Here is a 25,547-nt window from a genome sequence, read left to right on the forward strand (position 1 = left end):
GGATTTGCAGATTGAAAATCAACTTGTTTGACCCCGCCATGAACACATCTTCCTTGGCCATCAAGTCCTGGGGAAGGCAAGTGGGATCCTGGGCTTCTGGCTCACCATGATGGACTGCCTCACCATGATCTCCTAAAAATGCCAGTGGTAGATGATCAATTTTTGGTGAAAACAGTTCTGGGTGGGAGTAGTGGCGATGGATAATGTTGGTTCAGAATGCTTCTGAGGTTGGATTTGGGGGATCCCTGCCCCCCCCACCCTGGGTTACCAGCGGTCAAACCACCGTCACGTGGCTCCCCAGCGGCCCCGCCCCCGCCCGCCAGTGACGTCACGAGGCACTGTGAGGGCGGGGCCAGGGGGAGGCGGAATCAAAACGAAAACACAAGCGAAGCGGCTCCGCGAGCGAGCGGGATCCGGATCAGATCCCGATCCAGAACCCAGAGTCAGGAGCCCAGCCGACAGGAGGATGGTGTCGCCTGTCACCGTGGTGAGTGAGTGCCGGCTCAGCGGGATGGATGTTGCTGCTGATCTTATTTACCTGCGGGCCGAGGGTGAGGGGCTGATCTTCACCCTCCCCCCTCCCCCCAAAATACCCCCTCAGGGGAGTTAATTCCACAACTTTTCATTGAAGCTTCAGTCTGTCAGGACCCCCTCTCCAAACAAACGCTTGTGTGGCTTCCCTTTCCCTCTGCAGATGCTGCTAGGGGCTCTCACTGGTCTTGGCTCCAATCTCTCTCAATCTTTCTCTATCCCCCTTTATCTATCTATCTCTCTCTCTATTCGCTCCCCCTCTCCCTATCTCTCTCTCTAACCCTCTCTCTATCCCCCTCTCTATTTCTCTATCCTCCCCCTCTCTATCCCTCTCTATCTCCCCCTCACTATGTATCTCTCTATCTCTCTCTATACATCTCTCTCTCTATACATCTCTCTCTCTCTATACGTCTCTCTCTATACGTCTCTCTCTACATATCTCTCTCTACATATCTCTCTCTCTCTATACATATCTCTCTCTCTCTCTATACATATCTCTCTCTCTCTATACATATCTCTCTCTATACATATCTCTCTCTATACATAACTCTCTCTATACATATCTCTCTCTATACATATCTCTCTCTATACATATCTCTCTCTCTCTATACATATCTCTCTCTCTCTATACATATCTCTCTCTATACATATCTCTCTCTCTATACATATCTCTCTCTCTATACATATCTCTCTCTCTATACATATCTCTCTCTCTATACATATCTCTCTCTATACATATCTCTCTCTATACATATCTCTCTATACATCTCTCTCTCTCTATACATCTCTCTCTCTCTCTATACATCTCTCTCTCTCTATACATCTCTCTCTCTCTATACATCTCTCTCTCTCTATACATCTCTCTCTCAATACATCTCTCTCTCTACATCTCTCTCTCTCTATACATCTCTCTCTCTCTCTATACATCTCTCTCTCTCTCTATACATCTCTCTCTCTATACATCTCTCTCTCTATACATCTCTCTCTCTCTATACATCTCTCTCTCTCTCTATACATCTCTCTCTCTCTCTATACATCTCTCTCTCTCTATACATCTCTCTCTCTCTCTATACATCTCTCTCTCTATACATCTCTCTCTCTCTCTATACATCTCTCTCTCTCTCTATACATCTCTCTCTCTCTCTATACATCTCTCTCTCTATACATCTCTCTCTCTCTCTATACATCTCTCTCTCTATACATCTCTCTCTCTATACATCTCTCTCTCTATACATCTCTCTCTCTCTATACATCTCTCTCTCTCTCTATACATCTCTCTCTCTATACATCTCTCTCTCTCTCTATACATCTCTCTCTCTATACATCTCTCTCTCTATACATCTCTCTCTCTATACATCTCTCTCTCTCTCTATACATCTCTCTCTCTCTATACATCTCTCTCTCTATACATCTCTCTCTCTCTCTATACATCTCTCTCTCTCTCTATACATCTCTCTCTCTCTATACATCTCTCTCTCTATACATCTCTCTCTCTCTCTCTATACATCTCTCTCTCTCTATACATCTCTCTCTCTCTCTATACATCTCTCTCTCTCTATACATCTCTCTCTCTCTATACATCTCTCTCTCTCTCTATACATCTCTCTCTCTCTCTATACATCTCTCTCTCTCTCTATACATCTCTCTCTCTCTCTATACATCTCTCTCTCTCTCTATACATCTCTCTCTCTCTATACATCTCTCTCTCTCTATACATCTCTCTCTCTATACATCTCTCTCTCTATACACCTCTCTCTCTATACATCTCTCTCTCTCTCTACATCTCTCTCTCTCTCTACATCTCTCTCTCTCTCTATACATCTCTCTCTCTCTCTATACATCTCTCTCTCTCTATACATCTCTCTCTCTCTCTATACATCTCTCTCTCTATACATCTCTCTCTCTCTATACATCTCTCTCTCTCTCTATACATCTCTCTCTCTATACATCTCTCTCTCTCTCTATACATCTCTCTCTCTCTCTATACATCTCTCTCTCTATACATCTCTCTCTCTATACATCTCTCTCTCTATACATCTCTCTCTATACATCTCTCTCTCTATACATCTCTCTCTCTATACATCTCTCTCTCTATACATCTCTCTCTCTCTATACATCTCTCTCTCTCTCTATACATCTCTCTCTCTCTATACATCTCTCTCTCTCTATACATCTCTCTCTCTCTATACATCTCTCTCTCTCTATACATCTCTCTCTCTCTACACATCTCTCTCTCTCTCTATACATCTCTCTCTCTCTCTATACATCTCTCGCTCTCTCTATACATCTCTCTCTCTCTATACATCTCTCTCTCTCTAAACATCTCTCTCTCTATACATCTCTCTCTCTCTCTATACATCTCTCTCTCTCTATACATCTCTCTCTCTCTATACATCTCTCTCTCTCTATACATCTCTCTCTCTCTCTATACATCTCTCTCTCTCTCTATACATCTCTCTCTCTCTATACATCTCTCTCTCTCTAGACTCTCTCTCTCTATACATCTCTCTCTCTCTATACATCTCTCTCTCTCTCTATACACTCTCTCTCTCTATACATCTCTCTCTCATACATCTCTCTCTCTATACATCTCTCTCTCTATACATCTCTCTCTCTATACTTCTCTCTCTATACAGCTCTCTCTCTATACATCTCTCTCTCTCATACATCTCTCTCCTCTCTTATACATCTCTCTCTCTATACATCTCTCTCTCTCTCTACATCTCTCTCTCTCTCTCTCTATACATCTCTCCTCTCTATACATCTCTCTCTCTATACATCTCTCTCTATACACTCTCTCTATACTTCTCTAACTCTATACATCTCTCTCTATACATCTCTCTCTCTATATACATCTCTCTCTCTATACATCTCTCTCTCTATACATCTCTCTCTCTTATACATCTACATCTCTCTCTCTCTCTATACATCTTTCTCTCTCTCTATACATCTCTCTCTCTCTCTATACATCTCTCTCTCTCTCTATACATCTCTCTCTCTCCTATACATCCCTCCTATCAACTCTCTCTCTATACATCTCTCTCTCTCTATACATCTCTCTCTCTCTATACACCTCTCTCTCTATACATCTCTCTCTCTCTCTATACATCTCTCTCTCTCTCTACATCTCTCTCTCTCTCTACATCTCTCTCTCTCTCTATACATCTCTCTCTCTCTATACATCTCTCTCTCTATACATCTCTCCTCTCTATACATCTCTCTCTCTATACATCTCCTCTCTCTACATTCTCTCTCTCTCTATACATTCTCTCTCTCTATACATCTCTCTCTCTCTCTTACATCTCTCTCTCTCTCTACATCTCTCTCTCTCTCTATACATCTCTCTCTCTCTCTACATCTCTCTCTCTCCTTCTCTATACATCTCTCTCTCTCTATACATCTCTCTCTCTCTCTATACATCTCTCTCTCTCTATACATCTCTCTCTCTCTCTATACATCTCTCTCTCTCTCTATACATCTCTCTCTCTCTCTATACATCTCTCTCTCTCTCTATACATCTCTCTCTCTCTATACATCTCTCTCTCTCTATACATCTCTCTCTCTCTCTATACATCTCTCTCTCTATACATCTCTCTCTCTATACATCTCTCTCTCTCTATACATCTCTCTCTCTCTCTATACATCTCTCTCTCTCTCTATACATCTCTCTCTCTCTCTATACATCTCTCTCTATACATCTCTCTCTATACATCTCTCTCTATACATCTCTCTCTATACATCTCTCTCTATACATCTCTCTCTATACATCTCTCTCTATACATCTCTCTCTCTATACATCTCTCTCTCTATACATCTCTCTCTCTCTATACATCTCTCTCTCTCTCTATACATCTCTCTCTCTCTTATACATCTCTCTCTCTATACATCTCTCTCTCTATACATCTCTCTCTCTCTCTATACATCTCTCTCTCTCTATACATCTCTCTCTCTCTATACATCTCTCTCTCTCTCTATACATCTCTCTCTCTCTCTATACATCTCTCTCTCTCTATACATCTCTCTCTCTCTATACATCTCTCTCTCTCTCTATACATCTCTCTCTCTCTCTATACATCTCTCTCTCTCTCTATACATCTCTCTCTCTCTCTATACATCTCTCTCTCTCTCTCTCTCTATACATCTCTCTCTCTCTCTCTGTACACATCTCTCTCTCTATATCGATATGATTTTATTATTTAGTTTCTGACTCTTGTTGTTATGTGTTGCTGGACCCAGAGTCAGGTTCAATGACAGGTCTCTTGCAGACTGCCTCTACTGTGGAGCCATGTGATGGATCCTCCTCTCTCTCTCCTTTACTGGCCCCTGTACTTTTCTCTCGGATTTTCTGGATCATTTTTATTCAGATAAAAGGTTGTCATGTGACAGACATGCGTATGTACCGGTTCTGCAGAAGCTACAATGGAGGAGTTACTAAGGAAACTAGGAGGGATAGAGATGAAAAGGGAAAAAGAGAGAGAAGTCAGTGCAGTTGTACATTACTGGTATTTTGGCCTTGTGTTCAAAAATAATAATGTATTACTGAGCTGCCTACCTCCATCTCTGTATCATAGATTGCCATGCTGTTTTATCAATGATTTGATTTGTTATTGTCACATGTATTGGGTCAGTGAAAAGTATTGTTTCTTGTGTGCTGTACAGACAAAATATACTGTTCATAGAGTACATGGGGGGGGAAAAGGAAAAGAGAGGGTGCAGAATGTAGCATTATAATCATGGCTAGGGTCCAGAGAAAGATCAGCTTAATATATAGTGGGTCCATTCAAAAGTCTGATGGCAGAAGGGAAGAAGCTGTTCTTGAGTCGGTTGGTATGTGATCTCAGACTTTTGTATCTTTTTCCTGATGGAGCATATATAATGGTGCAACGACGATAATATCTCCCTCAATGTCAGGAAAACGAAGGAGATAGTCATCGACTTCAGGATGCGTAGTGGAGGACATACCCCTGTCTACATCAACGGTGATGAAGTGGAAATGGTTGAGAGCTTCAAGTTTCTCGGTATCCAGTCATGCTCATCAAAGTGAAGGATGTTATTGCTGGAGATGGGACACCATCAACTTCAGATATCTCAGTGTCAGGATCAATTAGAGCGAAGTTAGTAATAAGAAGAGGACCTTGGAGTTTGTGGTGCCTCAAGGTCAATTTATGTGGCCAGCAAGCACAGTGGTTAGCACTGCTGCCTCGCAGCGCCAGGAACCCAGGTTCGATCCCCTGCTTGGGTCACTGTTTGCATATTCTCCCCATGTCTGCACGCGTTTTCTCTGGGTGCTCTGGTTTCCCCTCTCAGTCCGAAAGATGTGCTGGTTAGGTGCATTGGCCATGCTAAATTCTTGCTCTGTGCACCCCGAACAGGTGCCGGAATGTGGCGACCAGGGGATTTTCAATTATTTTCAACTTCATTCTCATGTTAATGTAAGCCTACTTGTGGCACTAATAAATAAACTTTAAAGCAACTAAATTCTGTAACATGAAAATGTAGATTCTGTAGCTAGTCTACCCAGAATGGGAGCTCATCTCAAGATCGTAACTTGGGGAAAACAAATCACTGATACAAATGCTATATAAAATACTAAATTGGTGGTTTTTGTTAAACGAATCAGTTATTTTAATCTGTTCCACAGCTGTTTACTGTTTAGTCTCAAAATTTCCCATGCACTTGTATGGTCCAACACTTGATGGATACCAAGCACTCTTACTTGATTATTCACCATCCCAGAGAGACAGCTGGGTGTTAACCCCACACAATACTACAGATGTTGGAAATCGAAAATAAAAGAAAATGCTGGAAACACTCAGGATTTCAAGCAGCATCTATCTATAGAGACAGAGAGAGAGAAAAACAGTTAACGTTGAAACAATAACTGTTTCCCTCTACAGAAGCTGCAAAACCTGCTCAGCCAAATACCTGTTTTACTTCAGCTGTTATTTGTAGTTAGAAAGTGTAGTGCTATTTTTCTTTAATATTCATATTTACAACACTATGTCCTTGTACAGTCATATAAATTATAATTGTCCGCAGAACTGTTTAAATATTTGTTCATTTTAAATAATTTAAAATTATAGCATTCAATTCCTAGTATGTTTAAGGTGCCATGGACCCCAGTTTTTGTTGCTGAAAGACAGTAACCAGCAGTATTACATTCAGCAACATGTACTCGGGTTACTACGACATTAATAAACTAGGGGCTACATTGTTTTAATTTCAAATTGGGGTAAAAATTAATACTGATCTAAAATAATAGTTGAGCATTTAGAATGTAAAGGTTCAGAGGAACATCAAGGCCTCCAAACTGTCACTTATTCTTTGGTAACCTGCTACAGGACGGTGGCACAGTGGTTAGCACTGCCGCCTCACAGTGCTAAGGACCTGGGTGACAGTGTGGAGTTTGCACATTCTCTCTGTGTCCGTGTGGGTTTCCTCCGGGTGCTCCAGTTTCCTTCCACAGTCCAAAGATGTGCAGGTTAGGTGGATTGGCTGTGCTGACTTGTCCATTGGTGTCCCAAGATGTGTGGGTTAGGGGGATAGGGCCTGGGTGGGATGCTCTCTTGAAGATCAGTGCAGAATTGATGGGTCGAATGGCCTCCTTCTCCATTGTAGGAATTGCATGATTCCATACTTGCTGCAGACTCATCTGGAGTGGCCATTAGTAGTATCACCAATAACCATGGTCACTGACATTCAGTTTGGATTGTTACACAATCACTTTGCTTCTCATCTCATCACAGCCGCCTTGACTCAGCCATTAACATGAGCTGAATGCTAAAGAAATTGATTTTTTTTTTCAGTCATAGCGCATGGACATCACGAGCAAGATCAGCATTTATTGTGCATCCCTAACTGCCCTTGTGGTGGTGAGCCACCTGCTTGAATCACGCCAATCTTTGTTGTAAAGATACATCCAAGGTTGTTAGATAAGAAATCTAGAATTCTGGTCTCGCGGTGAAGAAGTAATGGTGATATGTTTCCAAATCAGGATGGCCTGTGATTTAGAGAGCAACTTGGAAGTGTCAACCTGGAGGGTTCCCAAGTACTTGCAACCCTTGTCCTTTCAGTTCTTTAGAGAGTGCATGTTTGGAAGCAGCCATTGAAGAAGCCATAGTGAATTGCTATGGATAGGTCACATTCACAGCCGCGGTATGTCGGTAATAAAGGGGTGAATGTCTCAAAGTGGACAGTGCCAATCCAGTAGAATGCTTTGTCCTAGATAGTGTCAAGCTTTTTGATCATTGAAAGCATTGGAAGATAGTTAAGCATAGGATTCTACCTTGTGGAACTCCTCCAGCAATATCCTGGGGTTAAAGTGATTCACATTCACCAAGCACAACCATATTCCTTTATGCCAGGCATGTCTCCTGAAACGGGAGTGTTCTTCCTTTTTGGTTTCACTTTTGTTGGGGCTTCTTGCTGCCACACTGGTTTGATTCCTTCCCTGATGTCAAGAGGAGTCACTCTCTCTTTACCACAAGGAATCAGGTTGGTAAGCTGCTAATTGACCAAGTTGGATTAGTCCTGCTTTTGTAGAAATGTCTATCAAGGAAAGCTTGGCAAGTTGGTGAGTGCATCCTGTAGACAGTCATGCACCACTAATTGAGGGGTGAATATTGAATCACCAATGTCCTGGATTAAGCTTATTGGTCATTGTTGTGGCTGCACCCATCCACATGATTGGTGAGGATTCCATCCATTTTCAGTCTCTCAAATACATTGACCTGGGAGGTTCCCCCTCATTGATCCACTGGAGCAAGCTGAGAGGGGTGATTGAAAAGCAGCAGTGCTGGTAGGAGATTAATTGGATTAATTGAATTGTTTATTTATTTAATTAGTCAGCTAGTGTGTGTATTTTTTTGGCCTTTACTTTAACAGCAGTTTTTCAAGTTTAAGTGAAAACTAGAAGTGGGCAGCAAAGGAGTCTGGGAAGGGTTTTTATTTTAACTTTAAAAGTCAGTTACCTGGGAGGTTCCCCCTCATTGATCCACTGGAGCAAGCTGAGAGGGGTGATTGAAAAGCAGCAGAGCTGGTAGGAGATTAATTGGATTAATTGAATTGTTTATTTATTTAATTAGTCAGCTAGTGTGTGTATTTTTTTGGCCTTTACTTTAACAGCAGTTTTTCAAGTTTAAGTGAAAACTAGAAGTGGGCAGCAAAGGAGTCTGGGAAGGGTTTTTATTTTAACTTTAAAAGTCAGTTACCTGGGAGGTTCCCCCTCATTGATCCACTGGAGCAAGCTGAGAGGGGTGATTGAAAAGCAGCAGTGCTGGTAGGAGATTAATTGGATTAATTGAATTGTTTATTTATTTAATTAGTCAGCTAGTGTGTGTATTTTTTTGGCCTTTACTTTAACAGCAGTTTTTCAAGTTTAAGTGAAAACTAGAAGTGGGCAGCAAAGGAGTCTGGGAAGGGTTTTTATTTTAACTTTAAAAGTCTGTTACCTGGGAGGTTCCCCCTCATTGATCCACTGGAGCAAGCTGAGAGGGGTGATTGAAAAGCAGCAGTGCTGGTAGGAGATTAATTGGATTAATTGAATTGTTTATTTATTTAATTAGTCAGCTAGTGTGTGTATTTTTTTGGCCTTTACTTTAACAGCAGTTTTTCAAGTTTAAGTGAAAACTAGAAGTGGGCAGCAAAGGAGTCTGGGAAGGGTTTTTATTTTAACTTTAAAAGTCAGTTACCTGGGAGGTTCCCCCTCATTGATCCACTGGAGCAAGCTGAGAGGGGTGATTGAAAAGCAGCAGAGCTGGTAGGAGATTAATTGGATTAATTGAATTGTTTATTTATTTAATTAGTCAGCTAGTGTGTGTATTTTTTTGGCCTTTACTTTAACAGCAGTTTTTCAAGTTTAAGTGAAAACTAGAAGTGGGCAGCAAAGGAGTCTGGGAAGGGTTTTTATTTTAACTTTAAAAGTCAGTTACCTGGGTGGTTCCCCCTCAGTAGTAGTTTTTTTTTTCTCTCGGGCCCCTAGCCCTATAAATTGGTGCAGAGGAGATACCCGATCCTCTACACTGGTAGAGGATCCCACCCTTCCATCCTCCTCTAACCTAATTATAAGTGTGGGGAAGTTTTTTGTTTTCTTTTTTTCTTGCTGGTAATGGCTTCAGGGATGGCAGTTCAGGCAGTATGCTGCATCTCCTGTGGGATGTATGTGGTGAGGAAATCCAGTAGTGTTTCAGGAGATTTTAGTTGTAAGAAGTGCATTAGATTGCAGCTTCTGGAGGAGCGTGTAAAGGAGCTGGAGGGGGAGGTAGAGGAACTCCGCATAATTCGGGAGGCGGAGGTGGAAGTTGATAGGAGTTATAGAGAAATAGTAACTCCTAGAAATGAGGCTTGGGTCAATGCCAGGAGGAGGGGTAAGAAGCAATCGGGAAGACAATCCCCTGGGGCGGTTCCCCTCCATAATAGGTTTTCGGTGCTGGAGGCTACAGTTGAGGAGGAATCAACTGAGCATAGAGAGCAGATCTCTGGGGGTGAGCCGAGTGAGAAAGCTCAGGTGGTTAGGGGCTGTAAAAGACTGGGCCTTGTGATTGGGGACTCCACAATTAAGGGGACAGATAGGAGGGTCGGAACTAAAGGTAGGGACTCAGGGTTGGTGTGTTGCCTACCAGGGGCTGGGGTCCGGGATGTGTCTGACAGGGTATTCAGGACTCTTAGGGGGGAGGGAGATAAACCACAAGTTATTGTACATGTGGGGACACACGACATAGGGAGGATAGGGGAAGGGGATATTAGGCAGGGATTTATGGAGTTGGGGTGGAAACTAAAGGCCAAGACTGACAGAGTGGTTATCTCTGGACTCTTGCCTGTACCACGGGATAGTTTAGAGAGGAATAGGGAGAGGGAAGGTTTGAATTCATGGCTGAGGGGATGGTGCAGGAGGGAGGGGTTCAGGTACTTAAGCAATTGGGGCTCGTACTGGGGAAGGTGTGACCTCTATGAGAAGGATGGTCTACACCTTAATCAGAAGGGGACCAATATCCTGGGGGGTAAATTTGCTAAGGCCATGCAGGGAGGTTTAAACTGATTCGGGGGGGGGGAGGGATCCTGAGTAGTGGGGCTGAAAGTGAGGGATGCATGGATGGGGACTGCAATGCACGGCATTGCAGAGGTGGGGTGGAGCAGGGTTTGAAATGTGTATACTTCAATGCCAGGAGTATTCGCAATAAAGTGGGTGAACTTGCAGCGTGGATCAGTACCTGGGACTTTGATGTTGTGGCTATTTCAGAGACATGGATAGAGCAGGGGCAGGAATGGATGCTGCAGGTCCCGGGGTTCAAATGTTTTAGTCGAAGTAGGGAAGGAGGTAGAAGAGGGGGAGGGGTAGCATTATTGGTCAGAGATTGTATCACAGTGTCAGAGAGGAGGTTTGATGAGGACTTATCTGTTGAGGTAGTATGGGCGGAGATTAGAAATAGGAGAGGAGAGGTCACCCTGTTGGGAGTCTTTTATAGACCTCCTAAAAGTTCTAGAGAGGTTGAGGAAAGGATTGCGGAGTCAATCCTGCTTAGGAGTGAAAGTAATAGGGCAATTGTTATGGGGGATTTTAACTTGACTAATATTGACTGGAATTGTTATAGCTCTAGCTCGTTAGAGGGGTCAGTTTTTGTTCAAAGCGTGCAGGAAGGTTTTTTGACTCAGTATGTAGACAGGCCAACTAGAGGTGAGGCTATATTGGATCTGGTGCTGGGAAATGAGCCAGACCAGGTGCTAGACTTGGAAGTTGGTGTGCATTTTGGTGATAGTGACCACAATTCGGTTACGTTCACCTTAGTGATGGAAAGGGATAGGCATGAACCTCGGGCCAGTGGTTTTAGCTGGGGGAAGGGTAATTATGAGGCTATTAGGAGAGAATTAGGAAACATAGGTTGGACTAGGAGATTACAGGGACTGGGAACGTCCGACATGTGGAGTTTTTTCAAGGAGCAGCTACTGCGAGTCTGTGATAGGTATGTCCCTGTCAGGCAAGGAGGAATTGGTAGGGCTAGGGAACCGTGGTGCACCAAAAAAGTTTCTTTGTTGGTTAAAAAGAAAAAGGAGGCTTATGTTCGGATGAGACGTGAGCACTCGGGTAGTGCACTAGAAAGCTTTAGATTGGCTAAGAGGGAGTTGAAGAGCGAGCTTAGAAGGGCTAAAAGGGGACATGAGAAGACTTTGGCGGATAGGGTTAAAGAGAATCCTAAGGCGTTCTATAGGTATGTCAAGAACAGAAGGTTGGTTAGGGCAAGTTTAGGGCCAGTTATAGATGGCAGAGGGAAGTTATGTGTGGAACCGGAGGAGATTGGTGAAGCATTGAACCAATATTTCTCTTCGGTGTTCACGCAAGGGGACATGAATATAGCTGAGGAGGACACTGGGTTGCAAGGGAGTAGAATAGACAGTATTACAGTTGATAAGGAGGATGTGCAGGATATTCTGGAGGGTCTGAAAATAGATAAATCCCCTGGTCCGGATGGGATTTATCCAAGGATTCTCTGGGAGGCAAGAGAAGTGATTGCAGAGCCTCTGGCTCTGATCTTCAGGTCGTCGTTGGCCTCTGGTATAGTACCAGAAGATTGGAGGTTAGCGAATGTTGTCCCATTGTTTAAGAAGGGGAACAGAGACTTCCCCGGGAATTATAGACCGGTGAGTCTCACTTCTGTTGTCGGCAAGATGTTGGAAAAAATTATAAGGGATAGGATTTATAGTTATTTGGAGAGTAATGAATTGATAGGTGATAGTCAGCATGGTTTTGTGGCAGGTAGGTCGTGCCTTACTAACCTTATTGAGTTTTTTGAGAAAGTGACCAAGGAGGTGGATGGGGGCAAGGCAGTGGACGTGGTATATATGGATTTTAGTAAGGCGTTTGATAAGGTTCACCATGGTAGGCTTCTGCAGAAAATGCAGATGTATGGGATTGGGGGTGATCTAGGAAATTGGATCAGGAATTGGCTAGCGGATAGGAAACAGAGGGTGGTGGTTGATAGTAAATATTCATCATGGAGTGCGGTTACAAGTGGTGTACCTCAGGGATCTGTTTTGGGGCCACTGCTGTTTGTAATATTTATTAATGATCTGGATGAGGGTATAGTTGGGTGGATTAGCAAATTTGCTGATGACACCAAAGTCGGTGGTGTGGTAGACAGTGAGGAAGGGTGTCGTAGTTTGCAGGAAGACTTAGACAGGTTGCAAAGTTGGGCCGAGAGGTGGCGGATGGAGTTTAATGCGGAGAAGTGTGAGGTAATTCACTTTGGTAGGAATAACAGATGTGTTGAGTATAGGGCTAACGGGAGGACTTTGAGTAGTGTGGAGGAGCAGAGGGATCTAGGTGTATGTGTGCATAGATCCCTGAAGGTTGGGAATCAAGTAGATAGGGTTGTTAAGAAGGCATATGGTGTCTTGGCGTTTATTGGTAGGGGGATTGAATTTAGGAGTCGTGGCGTTATGTTGCAACTGTACACAACTCTGGTGCGGCCGCACTTGGAGTACTGTGTGCAGTTCTGGTCCCCACATTACAGGAAGGATGTGGAGGCTTTGGAGAGGGTGCAGAGGAGGTTTACCAGGATGTTGCCTGGTATGGAGGGGAGATCCTATGAGGAGAGGCTGAGGGATTTGGGATTGTTTTCGCTGGAAAGGCGGCGGCTAAGAGGGGATCTTATTGAAACATATAAGATGATTAGAGGTTTAGATAGGGTGGATAGTGATAGCCTTTTTCCTCTGATGGAGAAATCCAGCACGAGGGGGCATGGCTTTAAATTGAGGGGGGGTAGTTATAGAACCGATGTCAGGGGTAGGTTCTTTACCCAGAGGGTGGTGAGGGATTGGAATGCCCTGCCAGCATCAGTAGTAAATGCGCCTAGTTTGGGGGCGTTTAAGAGATCCGTAGATAGGTTCATGGACGAAAAGAAATTGGTTTAGGTTGGAGGGTCACAGTTTTTTTTTAACTGGTCGGTGCAACATCGTGGGCCGAAGGGCCTGTTCTGCGCTGTAATGTTCTATGTTCTATGTTCTACCTCCACTACTTAGGACAAAGCCATCCAGTGAATGGGAATGCTATCACTTTCATAATCCTGTCCAAGTCACACACCATCCTAACTTGAAGATATATCACTGTTCTGTCATTGACTCTGTGCCAAATTCCTGGACTACCCTGCCTGACAGCAATATGGGACACTACACAGATCACTGCAGTTCAAGAAGAATGTCCATTACCACCTTCTCAAGAGCAACTAGGTGGCAATACTTGTTGGCCTTTCCATTTGAAACATATTCTGACAATTAACAAAGAAAGAGCCCTCCACGTCTTCAATTTCTAAGGACAATTATAGCCTTTTCTTTTTGTTTGTCTTTAATTCCAGTTTTTTTAGGGCTGATTTCCATGTTGTGGGGCACTCCAGTATTGTTTAGTTTGATAGGATAGAGGACAGCTACTTTCACTGCTTGAGAGCTGTGCTCTCTTGTCAACTACTGGGCGGCATGGTGGTACAGTGGTTAGCACTGCTGCCTCGTACCTGGGTTCGATTCCCGGCTTGGGTTACTGTCTGTGTGAAGTCTGCACGTTCTCCCCATGTCTGCGTGGGTTTCCTCCGGGGGCTCTGGTTTCCTCCCTCGGTCCGAAAGTCGTGCAGGTTAGGTGCATTGGCCATGGTAAGTTATCCCTCAGTGTACTTGAGCAGGTGCTGGAGTGTAACGACTAGGAGATTTTCACAGTAACTTCATTGCACTGTTAATGTAAGCCTACTTGTGACACTAATAAATAAACTTAACTATTTATGTTCTCATGCAATTTCTTAGTCTAGATTTATACCCAATGCCTACATTACAATTAAAATTTGAGAACTATCACCTTTTGACATTGCAAGATAGGATTTTTCTACCTAATCTTCTCTCTGCTTCTGGAGGTGCTGGCCAGCCCTGGAGTACAGGGGGTGCCAGCACCTCTTCAGTATTTCAGCCAAGTGCCTATTCTTCCTGTAAAAGTCTGGGTCATCAGTATAACTAAGTGGAAATATTTCAGATGGTTGTTTGTTCTGAAGCAAGGTTGGTTCTGTCATCTACAAAACAACTTTAGCCTAATAACTGGAATGAAGGATTATTCAGATTCTTTTATAGTCATTGTATTATAGAATGAGTCAGTCTTGAGTTGCTCTTGTATAGCCCCTGGTAATAGATTCAAAACAGCACTCAGCTAGTTGGTTACATGCCAGCCTTTTGGACATAAAAGGGAAGTCTCCCCAGTTCTGTGTATGAGTTCTAGTATCTTTGTGCTGCTAGAAAACCTTCTTGGTTAGTATCCTTGGACTTGAGATATGTTAGCAACAGACTAGGAACTGCAGCTCCCGTGAGAGGAAATCTGTCAGCTCCCATGAGGCTGTTCACTATCAAAACAAGAAACATTTGGAGTATATCCATTTTCGCTGTTACTATCCATATTCATTGATTCTAAACAGGCTTTTATGGTACAGTCGCAAAGAGGAGGCCAGTAAGTCGATGGATGACCTATATGGTACTAATGCTATAACACCAAGGATCAGGACAGTAAGGATCGTATGTTAATGTGTTCCAAAATGCAGCAAAACTAATTGATGTGAAGTTGCACTGTTTTTGTTGGATTGGGGGGGTGGGGTGAACCACTTAAGTGACTGGCTGAATCTTTGCTGATTTTTGTTCTTTCTCAGTTATTGCACTTCAAAAGTAATTTATTGTATGAAACAGAGATATTTCAAAGTAATTGCTATATAAATGTGATTTTCAAAAAAGTAATGTAAGTAAGGCAACGGAAGACCAGTTTCTTTTCAATATGGGTTTCTGTTGTTAGAAATTGACCTTTTGGCTGACTCTGGGTCCTAGTGCTAGCAGCAGCCGAAGGTTGGTCTTCCAGGATCGCTTTTTGGCTAAGATGAAGTGAAAGCATGGAGGGTAGCCAATGAGGTTAAACTGAGGCTTCACCCGACGCAGTTTTTTTAAAGCCATCTGGGCCTTTTGGCTCAGATGTAGCTCAGATCAAGCGCAGGAGTGGGTGTAATGCCTCACTCTGTCAGCTTGGGTCTTGTTTGATCAAGCCTAAGGTGGGATGTATATCCTGTCGTGTCAGCTTGGATCTGATTTGTCCCTCGTGGGCTTAATTGGCTTTTTGATTAGGACTAAAGTATCAAAAGGTGCCAAACAAAATTGAGCCTTTTGGCCGAGGTCAAGCCCAAGATGGGGTGCAATGCAGTATCTTGTCAGCTTGGGTCTTGTTTGCTTCACTCGTGGGGAGCATGAATTGGATTCAATTTGAATTTGGTTCTTGGAGAAGGCAAGGAGATGGATTTGGGTTTGCCCAGTCCATGCTGAGCATTGGCTTTGTAACTTTAAGAATGGGGTAAAACAAAATTAAAAATTGAGCCTTTTTTGGTGAATTTTGTGTTCATCAAAATGAGACATGTCCATGTAGGAGAATTGAGTACCTTCCATTCTAGCAGTGTGAGTGAGCACCCAGACACAGTTAAATGCAGAGCAAAGCTCCCTTCACTGTCCAATAACGTGTATTGGTCCCATTCTTTGGAGAACCATTCCCATTGTTCCATTTCCATTTTCCACACCAATCATCTCCTGGCATCTCTAAGGGAAATTGCCAAGTGAGAGTTGGTTTTGTGTTGTAGGCCCTCGCCCACTTGCTCATTCAGACAGGTTCTTTCTAGCCAACTGAGAAAGGGATTTTCATCTGACCAGCCTGGACTTCATATAAACCCAGTTTCCATAACGATAGTTACTGATTCACTGCATCAGGCCCAGGTGTCAATTCTTCTGCAGTTTGGAAGGTTTTACAAACATCTCATTCTCGTCTCCCCATTGCATACAGTATTCTAAGATCAAGTGGAAGCTATTGGTAACCTGTTCTCTGGTATCTTGTTTGGTATGATGTGGAGATACCGGCGTTGGACTGAGGTAAACACAGTAAGGAGTCTAACAACACCAGGTTAAAGTCCAACCGGTTTATTTGGTAGCAAACGCTACGAGCTTTCGGAGCGCTGCTCCTTCGTCAGGTGAGTGGGAGATCTGCTCATAAACAGCAAAGAGGGCATATAAAGACAAACTCAATTTACAGAATAATGAATAATGATTGGAATGCGAGTCTTTACAGCTAATCAAGTCTTAAAGGTACAGACAATGTGAGTGGAGAGAGCATTAGCACAGGTTAAAGAGATGTGTATTGTCTCCAGACAGGACAGCCAGTGAGACTTTGCACATCCAGGCAAGTTGTGGGGGTTACAGATAGTGTGACATGAACCCAAGATCCCGGTTGAGGCCGTCCTCATGTGTGCGGAACCTGGCTATCAGTCTCTGCTCAGCGACTCTGTGCTGCCGTGTGTCATGAAGGTCGCCTTGGAGAATGCTTACCCGAAGATCAGAAGCCGAATGCCCGTGACCGCTGAAGTGCTCCCCAACAGGAAGAGAACAGTCTTGCCTGGTGATTGTTGAGCGGTGTTCATTCATCCGTTGTCGTAGTGTCTGCATGGTTTCCCCAATGTACCATGCCTCGGGACATCCTTTCCTGCAGCATATCAGGTAGACAATGTTGGCCGAGTTGCAAGAGTATGTACCGTGTACCTGGTTGATGGCGTTCTCACGTGAGATGATGGCATCCGTGTCGATGATCCGGCACGCCTTGCAGAGGTTGCTGTGGGAGGGTTGTGTGATGTTGTGGTCACTGTTCTCCTGAAGGCTGGGTAGTTTGCTGCGGACAATAGTCTGTTTGAGGTTGTGCGATTGTTTGAAGGCAAGAAGTGGGGGTGTGGGGATGGCCTTGGCGAGATGTTCATCTTCATCAATGACATGTCGAAGGCTCCGGAGGAGATGCCATAGCTTCTCTGCTCCGGGGAAGTACTGGATGACGAAGGGTACTCTGTCCACCATGTCCCGTGTTTGTCTTCTGAGGAGGTCGGTGCGGTTTTTCACTGTGGCGTGTCGGAACTGTCGACCTTATCTTGTTTGGTAGCCAGTCATTAAGACATGCTTAAGGAGGCCACGGGGATAACACTTATATTGAAGAATGATGCTAGGGAGCATGGAGGGTTTAAAACAACGGAGCTTTATTTACAGGTATGTGTTCTCTTGCATGGCTGCTGCTTTTCTGCCTGTTTCCCCGCGCAAGTGACTTATCTTGGCATTACAGTTGAATACATTAATACATTAACATAACAGAGCTTAGGTAAGCTAATGGAAATTAATATAAATACATAACGCTGACCCAGTCCCTCTTTTCAGCTGGTGAGCTCTCCACAGGAATGCAGTGAATCATAGAGTGTAAAACTCTGTTCGAACATTTGTGTAAATCAACAACATGCACCCGTGGATCAGAGATATCGCCAAGAGAAATGTGAAAGTTAATTCAATGTTCTATGGATTGTTGTTGCTAAATTATCAGACGGTTTGTCTGACGATATTGGATGAACAGATATACCTCCAATTAATCATTGGGAAGACTGGAGCCATTGTCTTTGGGCCTTGCTCCAAAGTTCATTCCTTCTATTTCTCGCTCTCTCTAGCAACTTTGAGAGTTTTAAAAATTCTTTCACAGGACCGGGGTGTCACTAGCTAGACCACAATTTTTATTGGTTGAATCAGTTTGTCTACAATCTTGATGTCAGAATGGCTCTGAGATGAGATGAGACACAAATCCATACTGTCACTAAGGCTTATTTTATGTTCCTTCATGGGATGTGTGAATCACTGGCGAGGCCAGCATTTATTGCCTATCCCTAAGTGCCCTTGAGAAGGTGGTGATGTGCTGCCTTCTTGAATCACTGCACTACATTTGGCATAGGTATACCCAGGGTGCTATTAGGGAGAGAATTCAGGATTTTAACCTAGCAATACTGAAGGAACAGCAATGTGGATCCAAGTCAGAATGGTGCATGGCTTGGAGGGGAACCTGTAGGTGGTGGTTTCCCATGCAACTGCTGCCCTTGTTCTTCTAGGTGGTAGAGATTGTGACTTTGGAAGGATCCTTGGTTAGTTGATACAGTGCATTTTGTAGTTGATACACACTGCTGCCACTGTGCGTTGGTGGTGGAGGGAGTGAATGTTTATTGTGGTGGGTGGGATGCCAGTCAAGCAAACTGCTTTGTCCTGGATTGTGTTTGAACTTCTTGATTGTTGTTGGAACTGTGCTCATCAAGGCAAGTGGAGAGATTCTGGGACTTGTGCCTTGTAGATGGTAGACTAGATAGGCTTTGAGGAGTCAGGAGGTGAGTACTCTCTGTAGAATTGCCAGCCTCTGATCTACACTTAGAATCTCTACACTGCAGAAGGAGGCCATTCGGCCCATCAAGTCTGCACCGACTCTCTGACAAGAGTGTCTTAATGTGGAGATACCGGCGTTGGACTGGGGTAAGCGCAGTAAGAAGTCTCACAACACCAGGTTAAAGTCCAACAGGTTTATTTGGCAGCACAAGCTTTTGGAGTGCTGCTCCTTCATCAGGTGAGTGAAGACTTGTATTCACAAACAGGGCATATACAGATACAAACTCAATTTACAAGACAATGGTTGAAATACCAGTCTTTACAGGTAATCAAGTCTTAAGGGTACAGACAATGTGAGTGGAGAGAGGGCCAAGCACAAGTTAAAGAGGTGTGTATTGGCTCCAGGCAGGACAGTTAGTGAGAAATAGTGGTAACCCCCACGACTTGCCTGGGCTTGCAAAATCTCACTAACTGTGACGGGTGCAGCAGTGCGTTCGAGGCTCCCCTAACCCCAGACAACAGGAACGAGGACACCCACAACGTCCAAGGCAGAGACCGGCCTGCAACCCCGGCACCAACCGAGGGCTACACGACACCGACCATGTCACCCAGTCGTGGTCGGAGACCTGAGGCAGGGTCGGACTGCTACCTCAGCCCTGCAGAATTTCGTCAGCGCCACAGGCATGCAGCACCTGGAGCAGGCTGACTGAAAGACATGTAAGAATTGACAAACCCTTTATTTTTAAAATGTCTTTAAAGTTTGCATCTCTTAAATGTACGCAGCATTAAAGATGGTCTGAGATGTGCGGCCAGCTTGTCCTACCTGGCCAAGGTAAAGGCTGACCTGTTGTTCTTGCAAGAGTGTGGAATACCCCACCTCAGCAATTACAGGCGCTGGTCGAGTGTGTGGTCCCACGGACCGTCCATCTGGTCAGGTGGGAACGACTGCCGTACATCCGGCCTAGGCATTCTGCTGCGAGGAGGCAACTTCACCGTCTCCGAAGTTAAGGAGATGGTGGGAGGACGCCTCCTCGTAGCAGACGTCACGTACAAAAACTGCCCTCTCAGGCTGATTAATGTGTATGCCCCTGCCGTCAAGACAGAGCGGCTGGCACTTTTTGAACAGCTGCCACTGCTACTCACCACCTCCAGGCCAATCATACTGGGATGGGGATTTTAACTGTATTATTGACAAGGCCGGCCGATCCAACAGGGCTGAAAGCAAACTGGACGCTACGTCCAGAGCCCTGCTGGAAACAGTCAAAGATGCCAAGCTGCTCGACGTCTTCAGCAATCCGGCATACGGAGGGCAGCGTAGATACACGTGGTCGCGGCCAGACGGGTCTGTCCGCTCCAGGATCGACTTCATGTTTGCATCCCGCGCGCTCACGGTCAGGTCCACCGACGTCAAGCCGGTATTCTTCTCTGACCACTGCCTCCTGCTGGCAGACTGTCAGCTGGAGGAAAACCAGAAAGTGGGCCGGGGGTCCTGGAAGCTAAATGTAGAACTGTTGACCCCAGAGAACCTAGAGGAACTCGAGGGTTTACCACTGTTGGAGAACTGTGAAACCCTTCTTTGAGTCTCCATCGCTCTGGTGGGAAACCATCAAGGGCAACATCAAGAGGTTCTTTATCCGAAAAGGGGTTCAGAAGGCCAGGGAGAGATGGGGGGGAAATGTCCCGACTCCAGAAAAGCATGCAGGAGCTACTCCAACTGCAGTCGATGGGGTTGATGTCAAGGAGGATCTCCGGGAGGTGAAGAGCCAGCAAGCCTCGCTCTTTGCCTCGGAGGCCTCCAAGGTGATCTTCCGGTCCAGGGTCCGCTCTGTGGAGCAGGATGAAATGTGCTCGCGTTTCTTCTTCCAGAAGGTGCACAGAGAAACCTCTGTGATCGGCAGCCTGAAGGAAGAAGATGGCTCTGTAAGGTCATCACAGTCTGACATTCTGAGAATCTGCAAATCCTTCTATGCCGGACTCTATGACCTGAAGCCAACAGACAGCACGGCCTCCCAGTCTTTCCTGTCGTCTATCACGCAGGTCTTGGACGACGGCGAGTGGGAGAGCCTGGACAGACCGGTAGCTCTGGATGAGCTGACAAAGGCCGCCGAGTCCCTTCAGAAGGGTAAAACTCCCGGAAGCGATGGCTTACTGGCTGAGTTTTACTTGGCATTGTGGGACTTGACGGGCCCGGACCTCCTGGAAGTATACGAGAGTATGCTTCTGGAAGGCAGCATGTCAGAGTCCATGAGGAAAGGCATCATTACCCTCATCTACAAGCAGAAGGGGGAAAAGGGAAGAAATTAGAAATTGGCGACCCATTTCACTATTGAACGTGGATTATAAAATTCTGGCCAAGGTCATCGCCAACCGGATCAAGTCTGCTCTGGGGTCAGTGATCCATCCTGATCCAACCTGTGCTGTGCCAGGCAGGAAGATCTCTGATAGCCTCGCGCTACTCAGAGATACGATCGCCTACGTGCAGGACAGGCAGGTGGACACCTGCCTCATCAGTCTAGACCAGGAGAAGGCGTTTGACAGAATATCGCACAGCTACATGATGGATGTGCTCTCCAAAATGTGCTTTGGGGAGGGAATCCGCAATTGGATCCAACTGCTCTACACAGACATCAGTAGCGCAGTTTCAATCAACGGGTGGGAATCAGATATGTTTCAGATCAGGTCTGGAGTCAGGCAAGGCTGCCCTCTCTCCTCTGTCCTTTGCCGAGGCCCTCAGAAGCGACCCAGGCATCAAAGGGGTTACGATCCCAGGCAGCGGAGGGACGCAAGTCAAAGCCTCCCTCTACATGGAAAGACATGGCTGTCTTCTGCTCGGACTCCTTGTCTGTTCGCAGGCTCCTTCGAGTCTGTGAGCAGTTCGAGCTGGCCTCGGGGGCCAAAGTCAACCAGGGTAAGAGTGAGGCCATGTTCTCTGGGAACTGGCCTGACACATCCTTTGTCCCCATCACCATCAAGGCAGACTACCACAAGGTGCTGGGGATATGGTATGGAATGGCAGGGGCATGCACCAAAAACTGGGAAGAGCGCATCGCCAAAGCCAGACAAAAATTGGGATTGTGGGAGCAACGCTCCCTCTCCATCACTGGGAAAAACCTTGTGATCAGATGCGAGGTTCTGTCCGTGTTGTTGTACGTGGCGCAGGTGTGGCCTCTCCCCAAATCCTGCGCAGCAGCAGTGACCCAGGCCATCTTCAAATTTATCTGGAGATCAAAGATGGATCTCTAGAGAACGGAGGGAAAAACGTTCCCAACGCCGCCCTCATCCTGATGGCCACCTTTGTGTGCGGCTGCATCAAGCTGTGTGTAGATCCTCGGTACAGTAACAGCAAGTGCCACTAGTTTTTGAGGTTCTACCTGTCCCAAGTGTTGCGGAGGATGGGTCTGGCCACATTGCCGCGGAACGCTCCAAGTAGTTGGACAGTACCGCAGCACCTATCCTTCGTGGAGAAATTCTTCCGGAAACACACCTTTGACCACATGGCTATCAAGCAGTGGTCAGCACGTAATGTCCTTGAGGCCCTGAGAGAAAAGGAGACGGTGGATCCTGTCGGATGGTTCCCTGAGCGGACTGTCAATGTCATTTGGCAGAATGCCTCATCACCAGAACTCACAAACAAGCACCAAGACCTGGCTTGGCTGGTGGTGAGAAGGGCACTCCCCGTCAGATCCTTTTATGCACGCCCGAGGGCTCAACCTCACCGCACGCTACCCTCGAAGCGGCTGCGGAGCTGATGAGATGGTCGCACACCTCCTTGTGGAATGTGCCTTTGCAAAGAAGGTCTGGAGTGAGATGCAGGGGTATTTGTCGCGGTTCGTCCCGAGCAGCTCGGTGACGCAGGACTCTGTGCTCTGCGGGCTGTTTCCGGGGACGCACACAGAGACAAATATCAACTGCTGCTGGAGGGTCATCAACTCGGTGAAGGACGCGCTTTGGTCCGCCCGAAACTTGCTGATCTTCCAGCTGAAAGAATTGTCCTCGACCGAGTGTTGCAGACTGGCACATTCCAAGGTCCAGGACTATGTGCTCAGGGACGTGCTCAAGCTTGGGGCAGCCGCCGCAAAGGCACAATGGGGAAAGGCCACCATGTAAAGCGTCTCAACCGAGGCAGATCGAGGGCCGGGTAACTGCAGAATACCCTCGACCCGCGTAACTGTGTGCCAATCTGAAAAATAACGGCACACAGTAAACTCTGATGTATGTATATAGTTTTTAAGTAATGAAATGCAATGAAATGTAATGTTTTGTAAATAAGCACTGTATTGTACTGTAAAAATGATTCTTTTTTTTGCACTGTTTATAACTTTGGATCTGTTGTTTTGCAATGTTTTATTTGAGAGGTTTTTTTTGAATAAAGTATATTTTTGAAATTTAAAAAAACTGTCCTGGTCGGAGCCTTTACACACCTCTTTAACTTGTGCTCGGCCCTCTCTCCACTCACATTGTCTGTACCTTTAAGACTTGATTACCTGTAAAGACTCGCATTCCAACTATTATCTTGTAAATTGAGTTTGTGTCTGTATATGCCCTGTTTGTGAACACAAGTCTTCACTTACCTGATGAAGGAGCAGCGCTCTGAAAGCTTGTGCTGCCAAATAAACCTGTTGGACGTTTAGCTGGTGTTGAGACTTCTAAGAGTGTCTTACCCAGGCCTTCTCCCCCGCCCTAACCCTGGAACCCCATACAGTTACCATGGATAATCCATCTAACCTACACATCTTTGGACTAGGGAGGAAAGTGGAGCATCTAGAGGAAACACATGCAGACACTGGGAGAATGTGTGGAGTTTGCACCGTCACCCAAGGCCTGAATTGAACCTGGGTCCCTGGTGCTGTGAGGCAGCAGTGCTAACCACTGTGTCATCCCAACAAATACTTCCCTTCCTTGAATATAAAGCACATTTGGCAGTGGTGGGATTCGAACACACGCTCCCACAGAGACTCGAGCTGTTTTAATCAAGCACTTTAGACCATTCGGCCAAGATATCGTATCCACCTTGTAACCGCTGTATTTATGTGGCTAGTCCAGTTCCATTTCTGGTCAATGATAACCCCAGGATATTGAAAGTGGGAAATTTAGCGATGGTATTGCCATTAAATGTCAAGGGACGATGATTAGATTCTCTCTTGTTGGAGACAGCACTCGTGTAGCGTGAGTGTTACTTGCCACTTGTCAGCCCAAGCCTCAATATTGTCCAGATTTAGCTGCATATGGAAATGGGCTGCTTTGTCTCTGTAACATTGCCTGATTCTTTACCTGCCTTAGCTCAGCTGCTTATATAACCCTCATACACTGTCCTTAAAGCCTACCTCTTTGTCCAGACTTTTGGCCACGCCGTAATATCACCTTGCATAGCCTGATGCCAAATTTTGCTTTATAACACTCTTGTGAAGTGCCTTGGGATATTTAATTACTTTAAAGGCACAATATAAATACAATTTGTTATTGTAAGGAAGAAATAGCAGTCCCACCCAATGCCAAATCTCCAGTTCCTGTTTGGAACATTGTGGTCTGAACTCCCTTTGAACACAGGGAATGCGGGATAATGAATGTGTTAGAGAACTGAATGGTGCATTAGATTATACACTGGTCTCCCATTTCTTTGACAAAGTTCAGCTTAGACTGACCTGGATACGAGTCTCCTTTCTGGCTCTAAGTGGCTATGACAGATTCATATTGGCAGTCCTCAAGTCCATTCGTGGCACTAAACATTGACATAAGTTGGCATTAAGATACTTATTGAAAGAAGCTGTAACAAGAGCCGCTGTGGGATACTATTGAGGTTGGGGTTAGATCTGCTTTTGGAACAAAGGAAATTGAGCTTTACTTTGCATTTAATTTGTGTTGTCCTTGAAGGTGCAGTAAAGAGGAACCTTTCCTCTGCATCTAATCATGCTGTACCTGATCCTGTACATGCTCGATATGATTCTGGGTAAAAGGGGAACGATGGGACACTAACTTTTCAGGAATGTAGCTGGTGGCAGACATTCTCATTTCCTTCCATCAGTAATGCTCCTTTGCATAGCTTAGCATACACAGCCAGACTGTAAAATATTGTCACCAGTTTGCATGGTCTTCATACTATATTAAACTGAAGGAAATATTAAACTTTAATTCTGAGATTGAAATGCAAAAATGGATTTCTACCATTAGTTGAGGGGAAATTGTTGCTAAAATCATCCCTTGCAGAATCCCTTCAGAACTAGGCTTTGTAACTTATTCTCATCTTTCTGATAATTCTGCTATTAAAGTAATTTTCACATGCACTATACTTTAATCTGGAGTTTCTCCAGATTGCACACCTAACTGGAGCAGATCACATGTGGCAAGGATTCAACTTAAAAAAAAAAGGGAGCATGGTGCAAGGAGTCCCTATCCCTAGTCTGGAATGTTTGTAGGTGGTATTGAAGTGTCTGTAGATTTTGGCACAATACTTCCCCAATACAAATTAGGGTGGACAATGAGGGATCAAGTAAAAGTCAGATGTGCCTGTGAGAACTCAGCTTCAGCAGGGAGAGTAGATAGAAATGACGACTAAAGGAAGGAGTTTTATCTCTTTTTCACTCGCTTAGAGCAGTGAAGGGCAACGTAGGCTAGTGATGGGCCCCATGAGTGGCCCCATGAATGGCCCTCCTTCATCTCAGTGGGTCACAAGCTTGAAATTTGGCATGTTTGCCGACCATGACCCCATGAATAAGATCAAATACATTTAATACACATGGAGTATTTCATTAATGTGTTATAGAAAATGCTTAATCATTCATTATATTAATACAAATGTCATC

General features: G+C 45.0%; 1 protein-coding gene across 3 annotated transcripts in view; it reads left to right on the plus strand.

Moving 5' to 3' along the window:
- Positions 1–360: 360 nt before the first annotated feature.
- The window catches only part of tmem86a (transmembrane protein 86A), a 41,160-nt gene continuing 15,973 nt past the window's right edge, over positions 361–25,547 (plus strand). For 2 of the 3 annotated variants that reach the window (XR_013498758.1, XM_078220584.1), the window contains exon 1: positions 361–487. Coding sequence is in view for 1 of the 3 variants with exons in the window: in XM_078220584.1 (XP_078076710.1) it covers positions 467–487 (21 nt within the window). In the remaining 2 variants the exon portion in view is untranslated. The remainder of the gene's footprint in view (positions 488–25,547) is intronic. The other variant, XR_013498759.1, reaches the window with a different exon arrangement.

This window comes from Mustelus asterias, chromosome 9 (assembly GCF_964213995.1).
Source record: "Mustelus asterias chromosome 9, sMusAst1.hap1.1, whole genome shotgun sequence".
In the NCBI taxonomy this organism is placed as follows: Eukaryota; Metazoa; Chordata; class Chondrichthyes; order Carcharhiniformes; family Triakidae; genus Mustelus; species Mustelus asterias.